Source organism: Triturus cristatus, chromosome 3_1, assembly GCF_964204655.1.
Source record: "Triturus cristatus chromosome 3_1, aTriCri1.1, whole genome shotgun sequence".
Classification (NCBI taxonomy): domain Eukaryota; kingdom Metazoa; phylum Chordata; class Amphibia; order Caudata; family Salamandridae; genus Triturus; species Triturus cristatus.
This window is the reverse complement of record NC_140583.1, coordinates 604,942,790-604,962,516: the sequence shown is the minus strand read 5'-3', so window position 1 is coordinate 604,962,516 and position 19,727 is coordinate 604,942,790. Positions and strand designations below refer to the sequence as shown.

At 45.1% G+C, this 19,727-nt stretch overlaps 1 protein-coding gene across 1 annotated transcript in view; it reads right to left on the bottom strand.

The window, feature by feature from the left end:
* The window catches only part of SYNM (synemin), a 90,307-nt gene extending 75,984 nt beyond the window's left edge, over positions 1 to 14,323 (bottom strand). Inside the window, exon 1 of the mRNA XM_085644515.1 lies at positions 13,377 to 14,323. Coding sequence (XP_085500641.1) covers positions 13,377 to 14,177 — 801 coding nt within the window. The 5' untranslated portion in view covers positions 14,178 to 14,323. The remainder of the gene's footprint in view (positions 1 to 13,376) is intronic.
* Positions 14,324 to 19,727: the final 5,404 nt, after the last annotated feature.

Here is a 19,727-nt window from a genome sequence, read left to right as displayed (position 1 = left end):
AGGAAGAATTATTTCCTTGTGGAGAAATGCTACCAGGGGAGCAGGGACTTTGTTGAATAATCTGGGAGCTGAGTTCAACCCGAACTAAGCAATCTGATCTGGAAATGGACAAGATTCACTGCAAACCTCAAGCATCTGCATTGATCTCAATATGGAGATAAGGATCTTATGATTCTAACGTAGCCAGATACTCCTGTTGCTTAACAACTGTGATGATCTTCTCCAAAGACTCCATCACAAAGTGTATTGTCGACACCAAAGTATTCACACTTTTCAAATCCAATAATGGCCGAAATCCCTCTGAAGATTTCTCGAGCAGAAATACAATCAAATAAGCCCTTTTTACTCCCTGGAGATACCGAAATTGTGGCACATTTCCTTGATAACAAAAATCCTCCTTTCCACAATGCTTTGAGCTTTGAAACATTCCTTGGAGTGGGAGTAGGCATGGCTCTCGAATCTGGAGGAAAAGGGTTGAAGTACATTCAATATCTTCTCTTGATAATGTTTGGTGCCCAATGAACCACTACATCTTTTTCACAATTGGCGACAAGCCTCTGCATCCTTCCTCCCACAGCACATGGATCAGCATCGTCTGGACAATAGTCAGGACTGCTGCTTAGGTACTCCTGTCTGTCCAAAATAATGCGTCTTCTTCATTGATTTCTTAGGCTTAAATCTTTTTGAGAAGAAGAGATTTTTATGTCAGATGTTCCATGAGAAAACACACCCTTATGTCACAAATGTCAATCAATCAAATCCTCAAAAAGAAGTCAACAGAGACAACCCACCCCTCAGTACTGGCCATTCAGTTCAGGTGACCGAAACCGTAGTGGCAGGGGAGGACTTCACAGGACAACCACATTTGTATGGTCCCCAATATCCTTAAATGAATCATTTCTGGTACTGTCCAGGACCTTATACTCCCATACCCAGGATGCAACTCCCACATTGATGACCTCCTTTTTTAGTAAGAGCCTGTAGACAAGCCAAAGAAAAACAAAAAGCCACAACAAAAGTCCAGTGGGGTAACAGAACAGGTAGAAAAGAAGACACACAAATAGTGCTGAAGAGTAAGTGGAAGGAATCGCAGCCCAGCACCAGCAGGATCTAAATGTAGGGATTAACATGACAGACTAGGTCCTGACTAATATTCAACCTATTGTACTCAAAGTGGCACTTGGTTTTGTCCCAACCCCTTGAACAGAGATTTTCAATGTCGAATAGAAATGGCCGTATCCTACCAAAAGATTTGACTGAGGGCATTATTCCAGGCCTCCCACATTCTTCATCGGTATTTTGCAAACACTGGTTTTAGGAATAAATCTACATTCCTACCAACTGAGAGAGTCCACTCGAACTGCCATATGGGAGTTTTGACTGAGGGGCAGGCCAGTAATGTAGAATGCCACCTAGGTGGATGGGTGAGGGTTTGGGTCCTTTTTAATTAGAATCCTCTACCAGACATCTATCGACCAACTAGTGGTATCAATTCCGGTTCCAATCTCTGCTGGAATAATCATTCAAAAACGTGTCTTTATATACAAAGGTATGCCTTCTCTTCTCTGAAAACGTGTATTACCATTACATCAAGTTGATCTCCAAAGAGCTGTTAACCTTCAAAATATATATTTAATAAAGAAGATTTCTCTGTCGTGTCAGCTTTCCAGACCCTCATCCAGAGATTCCTGCTGGACAAAACTGGGGTCCCTGAAATAGTAGCAGATGATCTTGCTACATTACGGGAAACATCTGAAAGGAACCTTTCTTTCTGCTCCATATGCACCAAAAGATCATAAAAGGTTTCTCCTTCCTCCATGGCAGAACATAAGTCTCAAAAGTCTTTGACAAAAAAACTGTGTTGAATACGTAGTATAGGTTACAGCTCCGAGCACCAAGCTGTTAGCAAGTATGGACGATCATGGTTTCCCAAAACGGGACCAATTTTAACAGAATGTGGAAGAATATCCTCTTAATTCTCCAACACCAACTTCCTTTGCGGGAATTTGGGAAAGTTAGAGTGCTCCACAAATGTCCACTTTCGAAAAATCATGTCCTTCAACTTACAGGTGGCCTGTCACATTGAGGAAACAAATCTTCCACATTCCCCAACTTAGGAACTGGGGGAAATCAGAAATGGTGTCCTATGTGGTCTATGACTTGTACCGCCTCACTATTCCAATATATTTTTCAGTGGAGGATGAACTGGAACCCTCCCTATCTAAATCGATGGGAGGTACCCGGGGATGCAGATCTCTAGGCTTGAAACTCAGACAGGTCCTGGTGTTCAGACCGAGTTGAGTAAGCTAACGGCCCTCATCCTGGAGGGTTACTTTGCCTTTTCCCCTCCAATTCTCCAACAAACATGAGCACTCTGAAAAAAGAAGGGTTTTTATTGAGGCAATAAAGGCTTGTAAAAGCATCTACTGATTGGCAATCCATGCAAGTATAAGGTTGAACTTGCTGTGCTTGGCTCCTGGTTCAGTTCATAATAGTGACCTCTGGTCCTCACGAACCTGTTTAGGCGCTATAATCCCTCTGCTCGGCCCCTTTTGTCAGCTTTCCAATCTTGAATTTTCAATGAAGTGCTGAGGTAGTTCGGCCTTGTTGGTTTAGGTGGCACATGTGTGGAGTGCGAGCAATCTAAAACTCATCACTGATTACACTTACGTGTTCCTAAAATGCACTGAGTCCCAATCTGATTGTCTTGCTGCATTATTTATTGGTCGCTTTGTAAAAGATTGCAAAAAACCGATCCTCAAACTCAGTTGCATGTCTGCTTTCTGGAGAGATTTCATGTAACTCCGTCAAATTAGGCTTCATTTATCAGACACACACACAATACAGGGTCCGTAAAAACAAAGTCTCCCATGGGTTGCACTGTGTTTAAAGCCTGACTTCACACTTTTTTAGGATTTGTGCTGGCCACTGTTCTCCTGAAACGGATCTCCAAGCGCCTTCCTCCATTCCTCGTGCTTGGGTTGAACTCTTACGCATCCATCGGCTGCTCTGCTTCCATTTTAGACTTAGAATAGAAAGCCAGATGGCAGGAAATGTCCGACTGGCACCACACCTATTACCGTCCACGTTCTTAAGATGGACGAATGGCAAACAACCTTTTAATCATGCCTACTTCCTCCAGAATAATAGGTGTGAGATTGTGTAACACATGTGAACGCTGCATTCTAAACATGCCTCGACTCGAGCTGTGCACAGTGGTATATAATGCGCCCCATTACACCGCCTCAGTGTGCCCAGATGGACTTTCTGAGTACAGCCATGATCTCTGTTGTTCTCATTTGCAATTCGTCAGACGTAATTCTTGCCGCATGCGTTGCAGAGGCGCACTGCAGGGCAGACTACATCCACAAGAACTCTTAAGCACCAAAGACAGACCGAGGTAGAGATTTCTTTTAAAGAAACACAAATTATATATAAATTGTCTCGAAGAGGAAACCCGTGGCTAATCCTAAGTGCCCCAATGAAAAATGTCCGTGTCATGGCGCACACCTCTTTATGGCCTATCATCAGCCCGTGCTGTGACGGAGACACGCAGCATAGACATCAGATACAAGCAGAGAGTGTACTTTTCATGCACTGCACACTCTGAACTGAGCCGCCTCTCAGCACTTGGACTTTAGCCCGGTAACTAACTATAGAGACCCACCATATACCACCTTCCCTATGTTCACAGCGTAAACCCGCAACACAAAACATGCCATACTGCACAGCTCCTAGGGCCTATTGCCGCTTTGTGTTGTAGTCAAGGTACAACATTAAAGTCAGATACATTCAGGAGAGTGCACTTTTCAAGTAGCGCCCACTGTGAGGTGACCTGCCTCTCAGCACTTGGACTTTAGCCCAGTAACTAAACAGGGACAATAGATACCACCTTTTCCATGATGAGAAGGCGAGCCCGCCATACAAAGCTGGCATACTATGGCCTATAAGCAGCCCATGATGTACGCGAGATCTGCAGCGTATAAATCCGATAGAAGCAGAGAGTGCCCTTTTCATGTGGCTCATACTGTCAGCTGAGCTGCCTCTATGCACTTGGATCTTGCCCACTCACTATGGCTGGCCAATGCCCACGGTAGAAGGTTGTTCTGGAACAAGAGTGGATGTTCCATAATAAGTTGGAACCACTTTCGTTGGATTGTTTGTTTGCTCAAGGGGAAAAGAGCACTACAGGGAATTTCCCAATGCTTTGTAAGAAAACAATGGTTGTTTCAATTGTGGGATTAAAAGTTGTGTCTTATAGTTTCTGTAGAATATTTCCCCATTTGGTTTCTTCAGCAAATAATTCCCTAACATGACTGTTGTTTAAAAAGATACTGACTGGCCATTTTCTAGCTAGTTTTTAGGACTGGCCTTTGAGACAGCCTAAGCTCTTTAGGAAGATTATCATTTTTCGATAAATTCCATGCATTATATACATCCATAAAGGTTTTTTTTGTCAGCGGGTTCATCCATTGGTCAGTTTAACTGCATTCACATATTGCTTCCACCCAGTGCATAATACATCAATAGGGAATAGGGGTCACTTTACACACCGGCTCTCTATACTTTGAGTGACTGCACAAGGCCTGTGCATATTGTTCACATACACCTAAAAATTGTTCCTTCCTCTCAGTGATAAACCTTGGTCCAAGTGTGCTTTTAAATTGTAGTTATTTTTTTTTATTTTACCTTTAAATAGCGACTAGTTATTTTGTCTGCACTTCAAGTTCCCAGTTAGATGGTGATATATTTCTATCTCCTCTTCAAAGTCATAAAATGTGCAGGTGACATTGCAGCGGCATGCAATTTGAGTGCTTGGTTAGCTGGTGATTTATTCTTGACTCCTTCACAAATGGTAATAATAAAATGCATGTCGAGACTGAAAGGTTTTCTATAAAAAAAAAATCTCTTATAAAACATCAGTGAATCTTTTTTAATTTACATTTTTAATGCAAGCCTCATACAGCAGCCATGTTTAGGTGGCCAAATTTTTCTTTTTTTCTTTTTGTGGCACATTCTTGTTAATAAAGACAATAACCATTGCAACAGCTTGGCAATGCCTGGCCTATTGGCTTTGCCAATGGTTATTTTGCATTAGGGGATGGAAACCATGGCTCCTTTCTCTACTGCTGAGCCTCATCTGCAACCTGATACCTACTACCATAAGGCATTGTAAAAAGATAATTGTCTAAATCAGGGGTCTCCAACCTTTTCTGTATTAGGAGCTACCGATCAATAAAAAATCATCCCAAACAACTAATATAATTAGTGTTTTGATTAATGGCCATCGGGCACAGTTGTCAACACTTATGTAAATAACAAAAGGCTTTATTAACTTAAAATTACTCCACATTGGAAAATACCTTACAGCTACAGCTGCAGGGCCTTTGGGGTCGCCACTAGGTATTTATAGCTTGTTAAGTCGTTCCATAGGGAAAGCTTTTTTTGTGTTGCTAATAACTTTGGCATTGTTTGACAAAACTTTCCAAAAAGGTGCTACATTTTGACTAGTTTGCGCATCAAACGTTTCAGGGTGATCCGTTACAACGGGACCAATGGAAAATGTAAACGTTTCTTTGCCCGACGTACGAGCCATTTTGTACTAATACAATTCGATTGGAATTGAATACCGGACAATGGGAAGTTTAACTAAGAGACAGACACTTGCTGCCCTGATAAAGTCCCTATATGGGGACGAAACACGTTGGCTGGATCTGTCTTAAAAAGATTGAAAACTGGCTTAAGAATAAGGAATATGTGAAAGAATTCCAGCTCAGTAAGGACCAATTGTTTACAACAAAAGTATAAACTTTGAATATGGCCTTCTGATCATGAGTGATTCCAGGTAAAATACCATGGGCATTTGTATAAATTAGATATTAATATGCTGCCCTACCACAGAATAGACACAATTTCAGAGTGCCTGTTTGCTTCTGAGAAGCAATGTTGTCAGTCCTCCATTGTTAAACGTGTTGTACCACTGCTGAGAAGGCCGAGAAGTGTGTGGACTCTCCTTATCCTCTTGTGAAGTAACATCACTCTGTTAGGCCAGCTTTAATCTACTTTTCTCTGGGGGGGGGCAGAGTGCCATGGAGCAAGATGGAGTCATAGACGTAGACACCATAAGCCCAGGAGTTGGTTTTGAATTTGCTATCACATGGACTGGCATGTCTATGATGAAATACATTGCTGACGTGGTGCAGACAAACTGAAGTTTGGAATGCGCAGAAACACTGGGATGAGACATTTGCTAAGACAGAGAACACTGTGATGAGCTTCAGACGGACTGTGGACACAGCGAAACAGATGGTAAGGGCTAAAGTGGAGAGACACTCCATGCACCCAGACCTTCCACAGATAAGATGCTGAAAAGCGACCGATTAGTGGAGATGAGCACACACCAGGCATACCTCAGGATAACTTGATAACACGGTGCACAGAAGACGCTGCAAGTGAGCTCGAGAACTTGGCTAGAAGTATTCCAATAAGAGACCTTAACAATTTGAGACCTTAACAAGGTAAGAGAGAAGGAAAGAGGAATAAAATAAAACCAGCTAAGTTTCTTTCAAGAAAGGCTGCAAATCTCAGACTGCTCGAGCTCTGAGAGTGGTGGCAGCCAATGTGACAGATCCCTCCTCTTTGTGCGCACTGCATCTAAATTCAACACAAATACCAGAACACCAGTCCTAGACAGAAATAACCCATGACACCCACCTCTGCACCTCCACTGCCGCCGCAACAGTAAAGGTGAGTAGATATTCTGATAAAATGTGGTGGGCGGGGGATGTGAACTAAAGGCCCAGAGTACACCCCTACAACACATACTTCCCCTCCACCAATTGTGACTTTGTACCAACCAATTGACGAAGGGGACTTAAACTACAAAACCCAATCTTCAAAGATTGCTTGAAAGTGGGCTTTGGGTTGAGCCCACAATGTGGAAGAATGACCCCATATGGGAAAATAGCCTTCCACAAGAAAGACTTCAACTTGATCATAGTAAACCCCACCCCAGAGTCAGCGAAGAATGGCGACTTGGAGGTACAAATGTGGCTGTGGAGACTAAAAGAAGCCTGGCCTTCATAAAAGGAGTGACTGATTCACTACTAATGAATGGCCATCTGGAGCACTCTCCTCCACCTCCAGCACACACCCTGTGTACACAAGTTTGGTACTGCTTAAGCAAATGACTACCTAAGTTACTAGGTTTTTATATGCAATCTAAATATAAACATCAGCTAACTGGTGAACATTCCAATCGCAGCAGAGACTCAATAGACTGGTAAATGACAGTTATATTAATGAAGTATTATCACGGCTAACCCTCTTAGGCTGAAACATTTCAGATTCACCATCTAAGCTGGCACGCTCGGCCTCTCACGCATGCAGCACACAGTAAATGGTGGAGGGTTGGTTTTGACACTCGTCTCCATGCCACCTCTGGTTAAAGTTAGGAGGGACTATCATTGGCATTTGGAGTTTTCTTGAGGGGAGCAAGAAGCGTCAATAGTTCCACAAAGACTGCAACATCTTCTTGGCAAACTCGGCAACCTACACACAACAGAGTATCAACTTCCACTCTAAACACGACCCGACATTGTAGGCGATAAAGGTACTGGGGCTGGCCCACGGGGAACTCCAAGGCTAGGTTTAGACTCCTAAATTAGAATGGTTGCTGACTTAATAATACCCGGATGATAAAGCAACTCTTTACAAGGCACATAACACTGATATGGCGATGTTACAAGACACACTTACACCCTGGAACACAAACTTCATATGCTGAAAAGTGGGAAGCCCGCGGGGAATATTCCTCCCACAATGACCATTCTAGAAGTGTGGTAACCTTAATCTGTAAAAAAATAACTTAATTTTAAAACCCAGAAAAGGATCACATGTACTTTTGGCAGATTCGCCAGTGGAGAGAGCCATTGCGAATATACATGGTCCAGATACACCCCCTCCCCCCCTTGACTTCTTTGACATTGTCCATAAAAACGTAATGAACTACTAATATCTCACACAATATGGGGGAGTGGTTTAAATGATCTTCTAAATGTACATCTAGACAGATCTGTGCAGACTCCAATATTCCCCTCACAATTTGCAAATAATGCAAAATAATGACGTTATCTATACATTGTGAAATCGACACCCCTACGAAAAACACTCCGCATACTGTTCCTCAGTCCCCGATTCAAGATCTTGTGTAGACCTTTGGCTAATATTGTCAATCCTAATGTGTTGAATACAAAATACAAAGTTGCTCCTCGCAACGTTCACTGATCGCTCACTAATACTTCTGATGCGGCAAAGCCAGCCGCAACCATCGGAAACAATTGATACTAGTGTGGAGAGATGGAGTAGTCAGAAGCCAACCCATATGCCTTTCTCCACTGAAGACAATAAACCGCTGTTACCTCAATGGCCAGTGGTGATAGAATAGCCCCCACACTGGACAGCCTCACTACAGAACTGTATGAACAATACAATTAAATTGTGTATTATTAACATATGGTATTTACAGCACTATGGAATGGTAATAAGACCTATATGGTTCAAGTGTAGTTATTAAATTCACCGCACACGTACTATATTGCAGACAAAGTACCGCAATATTTACTCTGCCAATTTAGATCTGCCCTTTTCAGAAAATGTGTAAACGATACTTTGCAAAGTCTCGAGGATCTGCCAGTGACTTTTGACAGCATTAACCAGGAAGCGTTCTGTGGTGTTCTTGTCCCTGAGATGCAAATTAGAGTCACAAGACATAAATTAGAATCATAAGATGTAAAAAAGTGTCACAAGATGCAAATTAGCGTTCTAGATCACAAGTTACGTGACAGCCTTTGGCTCATCACTCACATTCAGTGAGCCCTTCGCTCTTCGTCAGTTTCTGTCTTTTTGCAGTGCCTCTGAAATAGCCCCCTGCTCCAGATGTTTCTCAACGTACCAGGAGCCAGTGGAAGTGTGCCATTGGGGCATGTAGTGCCGCGAGGTCCTAGCTCCATCTCGGGCCTGGGAAGGACCAGCCCCACTTCAGAGAGGAGAATCATGGTTCCACTTGCAGAACAGGCACAATAATGGTGTTCTTCGGTGGGGTCTGTGAAGTCTATCTATGGCCCTCAACACATGCGATGATTTACTGGGAGATGTTGCATTGAATTAAAAGTATCAGCGAAAAGGTCATTATATTATGCCGATTTGCATAGCGCACTAATCACCCTTAAGGGTATCCAGGAACTTAGCTAGAGGGCGGGCGGAGGAACCCCGGAGATGGTTTGAAAACCTGGGCTAGTGAGTTGGTTTGAAAAAAGGTATGATAGACATTCTGCAAGGCACAATGTGCAAATCCTGATGGGGCCGCCCAATGAGTCGTTTTCAGTTGGGTGGTAATATCATTTGTAGTCAGTATTCAGGAACGTTGGTGACATAGTCCTATATAACCTTTAGCTTTGGTTAGATGCATCCGAAGATCTAGGGGGTGACAAAATGTTGCGTGGAATCACTTATTAATTAATTGCTTAAAATGAAATAGAAATCTCGTCAAAATATTTTGTTATGAGAGGTGGATGGTCTATGGGAGAACATGCTAAGCATTTAAAATGTGTTGAGCAGTGAGCAGCCATCTTGTGTAAAGCACAGCTTCCGATTTCAGGGAGGCGTAACATGGAGAGTACCACTGAGTGCCATCCAGTACCCATTCTCGGCTCACTAACGCTGGGTTCACCCAATCACCCCACGTCACCCACCTGCGCATTCCGAACTTGATAGTTTTGGTGTAGTTAACGTGAGCCCATGGGCCTATCACAAACTGATACAATGATTTGAAAACTGGAAACACGTGTGTAGCTACGACAAGGAGTCACATGGTCACACGGCGAACTGCTGATACCACAAAATAAACACACAACTTCCCATCTCCAAAATCCCCAAACCCTCTGGGCTCTCGCACATCTTCCCAATCTGCCCGGCCTTGCTACAAATGACACATTCGTGGTTCATAAGAGACAGAAATAGTTTTCGCTTTAAGTGTGCCTCCCAACATTCTGCTTTTTTGGGAAAGCGTGAATAGACACCGTCACTAACTGTTTTGTGTTTGTTTAGCACGCTGTCGCTGGCCTGACTCTGTGGTGCTTTCTGCAGGATGGTGGCTTTCCACCTGTTACTGAGCTTACCGTGGAAACTGGAGACTCATTCCGCGTGTGGCGATTTGTTGTCTTTGGAGTTGTGGCCCTGTTCTGGCTCGGGGAGTATACCTCGTTCATGGATCGGCTGATGTATGATTTGATGTTTGGGGCATAAAGCCTGGGGAGTGCAAGTGACGCACGCATTTGTAGGTTATTGTTATTGAGGTGTCTGTTTGTGTGTGCTGGACATTGCTGGATGTAAGACAGGAATCCAGGGTGTGGTTTTTCGGAACTGTGTGTGGTGTTTTGTAAATAGTTCGTGCTGCTTTAAGCAGCATGGTGTGGCATGTCATGGCTCTTTTCGATGTACAACGATGGTCTATCTATCGCCTATTGTAAATAGGTACATATAACATAATCATGATCGAAATAACAGGGAGCGACAGATAAAAGACTTTGTTAAGGTTTCGTAGGGGGAGATAAAAACATAGTTGATTCTAATTTTACACATAAACATTTCTATATATGGAAATGTTAATGCCACATTCTTATGTAATGCGCAGCGCAGTAAAACGCTAATAACTTATGGAAGGAACACTTAAATAACCTTTTTGTTTTTCTCATGGTTAATTCTGGGGCCATCCTGTTTCTAAGAGATTCCACCTTTGGCAAACTAGAGGCCAAATAACAACAGAAGATTAAATAATTAGCCCAGGGTCACACCTGTTGGTCAAGTGCAGATGCCCGGATTAGAACACAGATCCCAAGTGAATAAATCCACTATTTGCTCACTGGAACTGTCTTTGTAAACGATGTAACAATGCATGCGAATCAGACGTAGAGCCACTTCCTACCTGTATAATAGCCACTTTAAGTCCACACCCTAAAGTTGTAGTTTCACGGTACAGTAATGAGTCTTCTTGTAATGCAATGAAACCTGAATGCTTAAACCGAGGAGAATTCAGGGAGTGAAGTTTGGGTTCACTAAAGGGGCTCAGAGGCTTGAAATCCTCCTCTTTAGTTAGAACTTCTGGCGATCAAAAAGAGAACTTCAAATATATGCAGGTGTTTGAGAGAGTTCAGACTATGATGCCAAGAAGGTCATGGCCTCTGTGACGAGACTGCCAAAGGAATGCCAAGCCTGTGGCAATCGGTATTATTAGGGAGAAAAGGGCGAATGAATGTCCTATAGAAAACATCCAGCTCAGAACTGCAGCATATAACCGGGAGAGAGACAGAACCGAAGCAAACCCAGAAGAGTAATGGGAATGGAACAGAACCAGAAAAAGCGATGAAAATGGAAGCAGACATCACCAGAACTGGAGTATAAAAGAGAACAGAACTGAAAAAAAACAGAAAGTTATTAGAAATGGAACACAGCCAGGACAAAAACTAAATATGAACGGAATCTCCCCCCTTTCAGATAAAAAGGGAGAAAAAAGTGCCAATCAAAAAAGTAAGAACACACAAAAGAAGAAAAACTAAATCATTTGAAATTTTTGGGGAAAAACCAGACAATATTAGAGTAAAGGTACCAGAATGGAAGAGGATAGAGACAGAATATTTTAGGTTTAAGAGATGGGTAAGGACTAGAAACCGTCTGAAGTTAAGGATAGTTGCATGGGTTAACACTACGATATGGGGTGAGGCAAGTGATTGCTCCTTAGAACTTGGGATAGGGTAAGGGAAAACCCTTAATCCGTGTTTAGAATAATGGTTAGTTTGAAGCTCAGGGTCATTTTTGGGGAGAGTTACAGGTACAGGTGTAGGGTTATGGTTAAGGAGTCTCGCTTGGAGGTGAGTGAAAAGCATGTAGAGTCAGTTACGTTTACATGTCAAGTTGCATGATTTAATTGAGAGAAAAAAGTATTCCTATACCAGACTAGACAGCAGTTCAATGACTGAGTCAGACAGAACTGATCCAGAACAAACTGGGAGAGAACTGGGCAGGTAACATAACAGCACTAGAAATGACAGCAAAACAGAAAGATGATATAAATGGAAGTGAACCTGGGCAATAACAAAGCAAGCGCACAACCACCACAGAACCAGATGGAAACAAACCGAATAACAACAAAATTGGAGTTGAATAAGAACCATAACTAGTGTCAGAAATACACAAACACAGAGCTGTGCTAGAAATTGAACAGAACCAGGACAATAATCGAAGTGAAACAAAACGTGATCAGTGCAGAAATAAAACAGAATCAGAAGAGGCCCAGAAACTGATAGGAGGACCCAGAAGATGTACAAGAACCGGGGCCACAAAGTGATAGAACCAGAACAAAAATGTAATGGGAACATAAATAGACTGGCGCCATCCTGGAAACAGGTGGGGCATTAACAGATAGGAACTGGGCCAAGACTGGAATAGAACCTAAATAAGGATAGAACTGGAACAGAACCAAAAGAGCCGTAGTCCTGGGAGAGACCTGGAGCAGTAACAGAACTGGACCAGAACCGAACGAGCTTCAGAATGGGAGGACTAGGCAGAGTAGAACTGGCCTACTGGGAAATCAGGCAGAGCCCCGTGGCCGGACTGACAGGCCCGTGTGTGGGCCAGTGTTTTGGGTGTTTGTGGCCCAGTTTGTTCTGGTTGGACGATTTTTACTGTTGATTTCCTTGATATTACAACGGAACATTGTCTGCAGCAAGCACATATCCATGCAGTCTTCCATGCCTTGCATAGCACCTATACAGCATGTCTTTACGAGTTCAAAACTGCCACGATTTGCAAACATGGCCACTTTTTAGAAACTAGAACATAACACACAATGGCAGAATTTGAATAAAGCCACCACAGTGCCATGGCCGTAAATGACCTCTAATGGGGTCTACAAATAAAGCAGCCAGGCCAACAGGGCCAGCACCGTCAGAGAACAGGATCCTTGTTGGACCCCTGGGAGACAGCTAAAACACTGCCAGGCCGAGAGCAGGACCAGAACTGCAATAGAACCAGTGCCAGAACCGGAGCTGAACAGGAAGTGTGCTAGAACTGGAACGGAACCAGAACAGTGCCAGAAGATGAATTACACTGGAAAGGGGCAGTTTCATTGCTATGGGCTCGCTAATTCTCATGACTTCAACTGAGAGATTTGGGTGACATCTTGCCAGGAATAACAAGACTGGCTTAGATTGCATTTCCCTAATCGTGGAATAAATGTGCGAGGAAAAGAGGGCAGGTGCATCGGCTGGGTGGCATTGCATGGAAGGCAGCCATGCCACAATCTGCCCATAACTACAGACCTGGTACTCTTCCACCTCCACAAGGAACTTCCCCTGCATGTTCCTCAGCTCTTCCTCCAGGGCCTGGCGGATCCTGTCCAGCTGCGCCGCCTCCCTCCGAAGTTCCCCTATCTCCAGGACGTGCAGCCTCTTCTCCTCCTCCACGCCTGCCAGGCTCTCCCCGCTCGCTCCTATCATGTCCTCCAGCTCCTCCACCTTGAGCTGGTACTGCCGGAAGGTTTCCTTCCAGGACTCGGAGACCTGCACGGCATAGCTCTCCACCTCCTGCAGGGTCAGGCTCGGGGCGGCGCGGTGCTCCCTCCTCACCAGCTGCACGGTGAGGCCGAGCACCCCGCCTCTCAGCTCGGACACCTCGTGCTCGCAGGCCTCGGCGAGGGCCCGGTGCTCCACCTGCAGCCGGAGGAGCAGCTCCTCCAGCGCCCGGCAGCCGTCCTCGGCCTGCTGGAGGTCGGCGCGGTGGCGGGCCAGCTCCAGGTCCAGCTCCTTGCGGATGGCCTGGACCTCCCCGCACAGGAGCTGCAGCAGCTGGAATTCCTGCCAGAGGCTGTCCCGCTCTATCTCGGCGCGGGACTTCTCCAGGGTCAGCTCCTCCACCTGCCGGCGCAGCTGCGAGATCTCGGCCTCGTAGCCCCTTTTCCACTCCACCTCGCGGTCCAGCCGCAGGCTGTGGATCTCGTCCACCAGGACCTGGTTCTCCTGCTCCAGCTGCCGGACCCTGGAGAGGTAGACCCCCAGGCGGCTGTTGAGCTCCTGCAGCTGCACGGCCTGCTCGTCCATCACCACCGCTCTGGAGTGGAACATGGCTAGGTCTTTCCAGGAGGAAGACAGGCAGGCTGCTCTTTCTGCTCAGAAGAGCTGGTGCGGCAGTTGTGCTGCTTCTGCTGCACCACTCGCCAGCACTGATGCCTTCGCCTGCACCCGCCACCAAGTTTGGAATAATAATCACTGGAAAAAGTTATACGAGGAGGAGTGTGCTTGGCACCAGGCCTCCTTCTCATCAGCAGGGACAGATTCCATCCTCAGTTAGGACAAGGAGACACTGCCCTCTACTGGAGCCCTGAGGGATACCGAGCGAAAAGAGGAAGCTGAATTTTAAATTAGGAAGATTCATATTTTTTTACATAATGGCATCACAATATATATATTTCCATAGACTGCAACCTGAGCTATCGTTCAGCGCTTAAAATAAGTTGTCTAACTAAAAAAGCCTGAAACTGAAAACCGAATAGATGACCATGATGCGGACGAAACCAAAAACATCGCGGACTGGTCGTTTTTTATAACTATAATGTTACTTTGACCAAACGTTTGCAAGAATAGCTATTCAGGCCGGGTGCCTGAGGGGGCTTGGGTTCCAGAATGTGGTCGTCAAAACACCGTCAGTAGAAATATCGTGCCCTAAATTTCGCCTACAAAATATTGCGCTGATAACAGAAAGTATGCACACAGTGAAGCAATATGTTTGTAAACTATACTTAGGACGCAATATTTATGTCAAATGCAAAAATTCTGACATAAACCCCTGCTGATTCCAGACAAGGTGCTGTTTGAGGGATGTGATGATGTGGGCTACGTCTGAACTGTTCCTTGTTTCTGTATTCTATTTAGATGTCTATTTCAGTGCAGCGATGTACAGAGAGCCATGTAGGATGTAAGAATAGAGTGATTGATTTGATTAGTGAGCATTTCAGGCTTCTGGGATCCCCCTACCCAACAACCCATGTATCGCAGCTGTCCCTGAGTGCAGGAAGGCACCTCTTGTTGACCTCCTCAATGACAAGATGGCAGCTGGCACTGCGGCGCCTTCTGGCTGAAAGGAAATTGCTCTCCAACAGAATAACTGGACTGGACAATAGGCTCAAAGGAGCAATCTAAAAAGACCGATTTATTTGTAAGCAATCAATCAATCAATCAATCAATCAACAGATTTGTAAAGCGCACTACTCACCCGCAAGGGTCTCAAGGCGCTGGGGGGGGGGGGGTAGGAGCCGCTATTGCTCAAACAGCCAGGTCTTGAGCTGTGTCCTGAAGGAGAGGAGGTCCTGGGTCAGCCGTAGGTAGGTGGGGAGGGAGTTCCATGTCTTGGCCGCCAGGTAGGAGAAGGATCTTCCTCCGGCGGTGGCTTGGCGGATGTGTGGGACGGTGGCGAGGGCGAGGCTGGCGAAACAGAGCTGGCGAGTGGGTGTGTAGAATGTGAGCAATATCGAAAGGTGACATTGCTAAATTATTCTAAGAGTTATAAAATAAACTTCTAATAGTAACATATTTCAGAAGACTACTTAAGTAATATATGTATTTAATTAACGTTGGATGCCTTCAATGAACTGCATGAATGTATAGAAACACGAGACCCAGGCTGAGTACTCCTATGAAGTCATGAACAGCTAGGTGGCCTGTTTTTTATTATATACATTTGGGGGTATTTTATTCCATATAATACTGTATTCACAGAGGAAGACTAATGTCAGAAATGTAATATGCTATTCATCAATACAAAAGCATTCATATATGTGTGCAGCACATGAACAACATTATATGCAGCAAGCAATGGATTGGCGTGACTATCTGTCCAACATATTTGCTTGCCTAGAACACCCATTAATTACACATTGAACCAGTCTACGCATTTCATAGCAAAATGTTTGTTTACAAACGCATCTACTGTGGCTTGTAGCTTGTAGTTTCTGCTAGCTACAAGCCACACATATATATGTGACTCCGTTTTATCCGAGCACACATGCCATTTCTTCTGATGAGATGAAAACAGAGAGTAACATTGCAGTAAAGACAGAGGTGTGGCCCCTACTGGCAAGTCCAGCACGAGTGCTCAACATCATGGCGCTTCTCTTCATCTTGAACTCTTAGATGGAATGAGCAACAAGATCAGCAAAGACTCAGAAGAACCACAAGGGGGAGCCACAGACCTGCCCACCTGGCTTTTTCCTCATATTTAATCTGGACGCTTGATAGCAGCACTACAAACTGGTTTGTGATCTGTTTTAGCGCCATAAAACAAACTATTGTCTGGGTCTATCCTGACTGTAACTGCACTCAAGTCACTGGAAGAAAAAAGGATTAATGACAAAGACAACCCCTCATACTCTATGCTCCAGTGCTGCTCTTACCGCGCCCCTAAAATGGTGAAAAATGGACTTAGGACATGTGGTGACTTATTTTGCACATATTTCATTCATGGGTGGGTCTTCAGTTTACACCCAGGCTTGTTACCCTTAAGTTTATCTGCAGGGTAATGGAGCCAAAGTCTCCTTGAAGGCAATGGTCACAGAGCAGGCCACTCTAGTCACAGCGTCAGCAGCAAAACATGTCAACTTAAGGACTTATAAAGAAACATAAGGCTGCAACATGGAAGGCTGGAATGGAAGGCTGATGGGTAAATGTCTTTCTGCACCTACGCGGTCTCTGCAAGCCCAGAGAGTGTCCAGAGTGCACCAGCTGAGGAGGAAAGGTACCCACAGTTCTGGACTTGATATTTCACAAATTATGTGCAGGCAGCTGGATGTAGTGAGCCACCCGGCATGTCCCATACAATGTTACACTTTCACCCTCCTGGGCCAGGCGCGGACCAGGAGGTATAAATAAATGGTGACGTCAGCGCTAGTGGCTGATGGACTGTAAAAAGTACTTGGAGTGGTGTTCCGTTATTAGCGCGTCCCTGCAATAGGCCCGAGTTGCCCCCCCCCGAGGTATTGTCTCCCCACCCCGCTACATTGGCGACGAGGCGGAAAGATCACCGCTGGGTGCACCCTGTGCACCTCGTGTGGTTGGCGGAGTGGAGTTCGCCGCGTGGCGCCGGATGCTGCCGGGGGCGGCGGTTCGACACGAGGCATGAATGCGGCAGGCGGGGAAGCATCGATCCCCTGCTGGTGTGCGGTGAGACCAGAGCCGAGGTCGAAGGGAGCGTGTGCTGGAACTGCGGGTGAGTGCGCGTCCACGCGTCTCCCAATGGCGTACAGAACCTTAGCGGAGCATGGTGAGGGCCTGCGGAGAGTAGCGGCTGGCTCCCAAGGCCTGCGTGCACATCTGGGAGGAGGCGCTGAAGTTGGCGAGCACAAATTTATGGCCTGGGGCCGGGATGGAGGACCTGGGGAGCAGTGGTGAGTCCACGTGCAGCCGGCAGGGACAGGAGGAACACCAGGAAGGAGGCGGATGAAGCCTTGATTCCTGTTAAAGGGAGCAGTGGCACACAGAAGCCTGAGAGCAGACACAAGGAGAGAAACAGTGTGTGTGGAAGCAAGATAGAAGCCCGGAGTGGGAGGCACACACACAGGGCAGGAGTGGTGGATCAGAGCAGAGGGGAGTCCGTCAAGACTGCAGCTCAGCCAGCTTCAGCAGCAATACCTGGTGGTATCAGCACAGGAGGGCGCCTGTGGAGAAAGTGCAGAGTCGAGGCGCAAGGTCTCAACAGGTAGAGAGAGGGAATCATGTGGTGGCGGAGCCAGGTGAAGCAGAGTCTATTTTTTATCATATAGTACCCCAGGCCAATTCTGCCCACACCTGAGGCATGAGACCCTGATAAGCCCCCACCAGATAGCATAAAAGGAATCTGTTAAGTTGCCCAAACTGTCCCAGTTGTTCTCTTTCTATGAATAGGCCTCAAAGTGTCTCTCTCACACAACATCTCCTCAGCGAAGCCCAGCTCCCCCGGGGCCCCTGCACCCTCGATGTGCTCTTCTTCTCTTACACCCACATAGATACCACAAGAAAAGCAAAACCGCAAGAATAGGGAACTACCCGAGCTAAAAGAGACATCACGCAATACCTGATGGTTGGGGCCACTTGCCAACTGTCATCTTTCATATTGTTGTATCTGTTGCTAGCTTTAATGTAACTAAGACATGCAACATATATCTTCCTAAATGTTCCGCTTTCCTATAAAAGTTTCCCTGAAGTGACGCAAATCCTGGTCAATAGATGTTCATTTTCATTATGATTCATGGTCAAACATCCTGTGACCTTTGGAGAAACTTTTTGTAGCGTGGGTGGCACTTCTGTTTTCTTAAATATTTCCGAGAAGTGACCAAAATGAGTCATGTCCTATAGGTCAAAGACACCTGATAATGTCGTCATTTTGTGGTCAATGGTTCATCATTGAAAGAGTATAAGAATCTGCTCCTCAGTCCATTCGAAGGGGTCACTGCAGCGGGGTACGCTGCAGTGACCCCTTGGACCGCTGACGCCTGTGTGGTCTCCTTCAGCCCTCTATCTAAGCATCTTTGGCTGAAGCTCTAATTGCTTATTGTACTTTGAAATTGTCTCTTTCTCTCTCCTCTGCATTGCCCTTATTCTAAAACATTATTGCAATTGCAAAGCAATAATGTTTGTTCCTCCTAACTTAATGTGTGCATTCCTAGCATTGCAGTCAAGTGTACTTTGCATTTTGAAAGTATTTCCATTGATTTAAAATATATTTGCATTGCATGAGTTTGTTCTTCACTCCAGAAATGTGTCTTTAAATGCCAAGACATTGCTAAGACTCCCAGGCTCATTATTGAATCTTAAAAAGGGTTCTTCTTTCATATAAATCAGAAAGCTATTTTTCTCTATCGTTTACACGTCTATTTTGTCATAGTTTTTCAGAAGCACCCCCTCAAATTAAGCTGCCCTGGTTCAGTGCCCCAGGACCATGACATTTCACCCTTTCATTGCATTTAAATATACTTTGAAATTGTAAATTCTTGCATGGTTAATTTTCTCATTTAAGGGTTTACCTTCTAGGCATTAGAGCGTTACAAATATGTATTTTTGTGTTGCTATTTCTGACTAATTGCTATTGTACTTTTAAATAGTCCTAATACTAATGAATTGATGAATATATTTTCTGCTGTGCTAATGACTTGATGAATAAAAGTGCCACTTCAATGTGAGACCTTTGTTGCACATCCATGTTCATTACTTTTAGACAGACAGTGTTTCAGTGGCCTGTAACCACCACACAAGGGTCTAATTCACCCCTCAACACAGGTCTGCGCACCATCCTCAACTCTTTACCACCATTCAGCCGATTGGCAGACCCGGCTACAGTGGCGCTGCGCTGGCGTAAATGGATTGGGCAACTGGAGAATTATTTCATTGCGGTCAGAGAAACAAATACGGCTGTCAAGAGGTCCACCATGCTGCATATGGGACAGAAATGACTACGACAAAGCCGTGAGGGCCTTGGACAGATACTTTGACCCGCAAGTCAACCCTGACTTTGAACACTTTAAACTACGCCAAGCGAAGCAAAAGGAAGAAGAGTCAGTCGACATTTTTTATGCGTGACTGCGAAAGCTCGCCAGTTCCTGTACGGGCATCGTCAAACAGCTAGAAATTAGGGCGCAACTCATACAG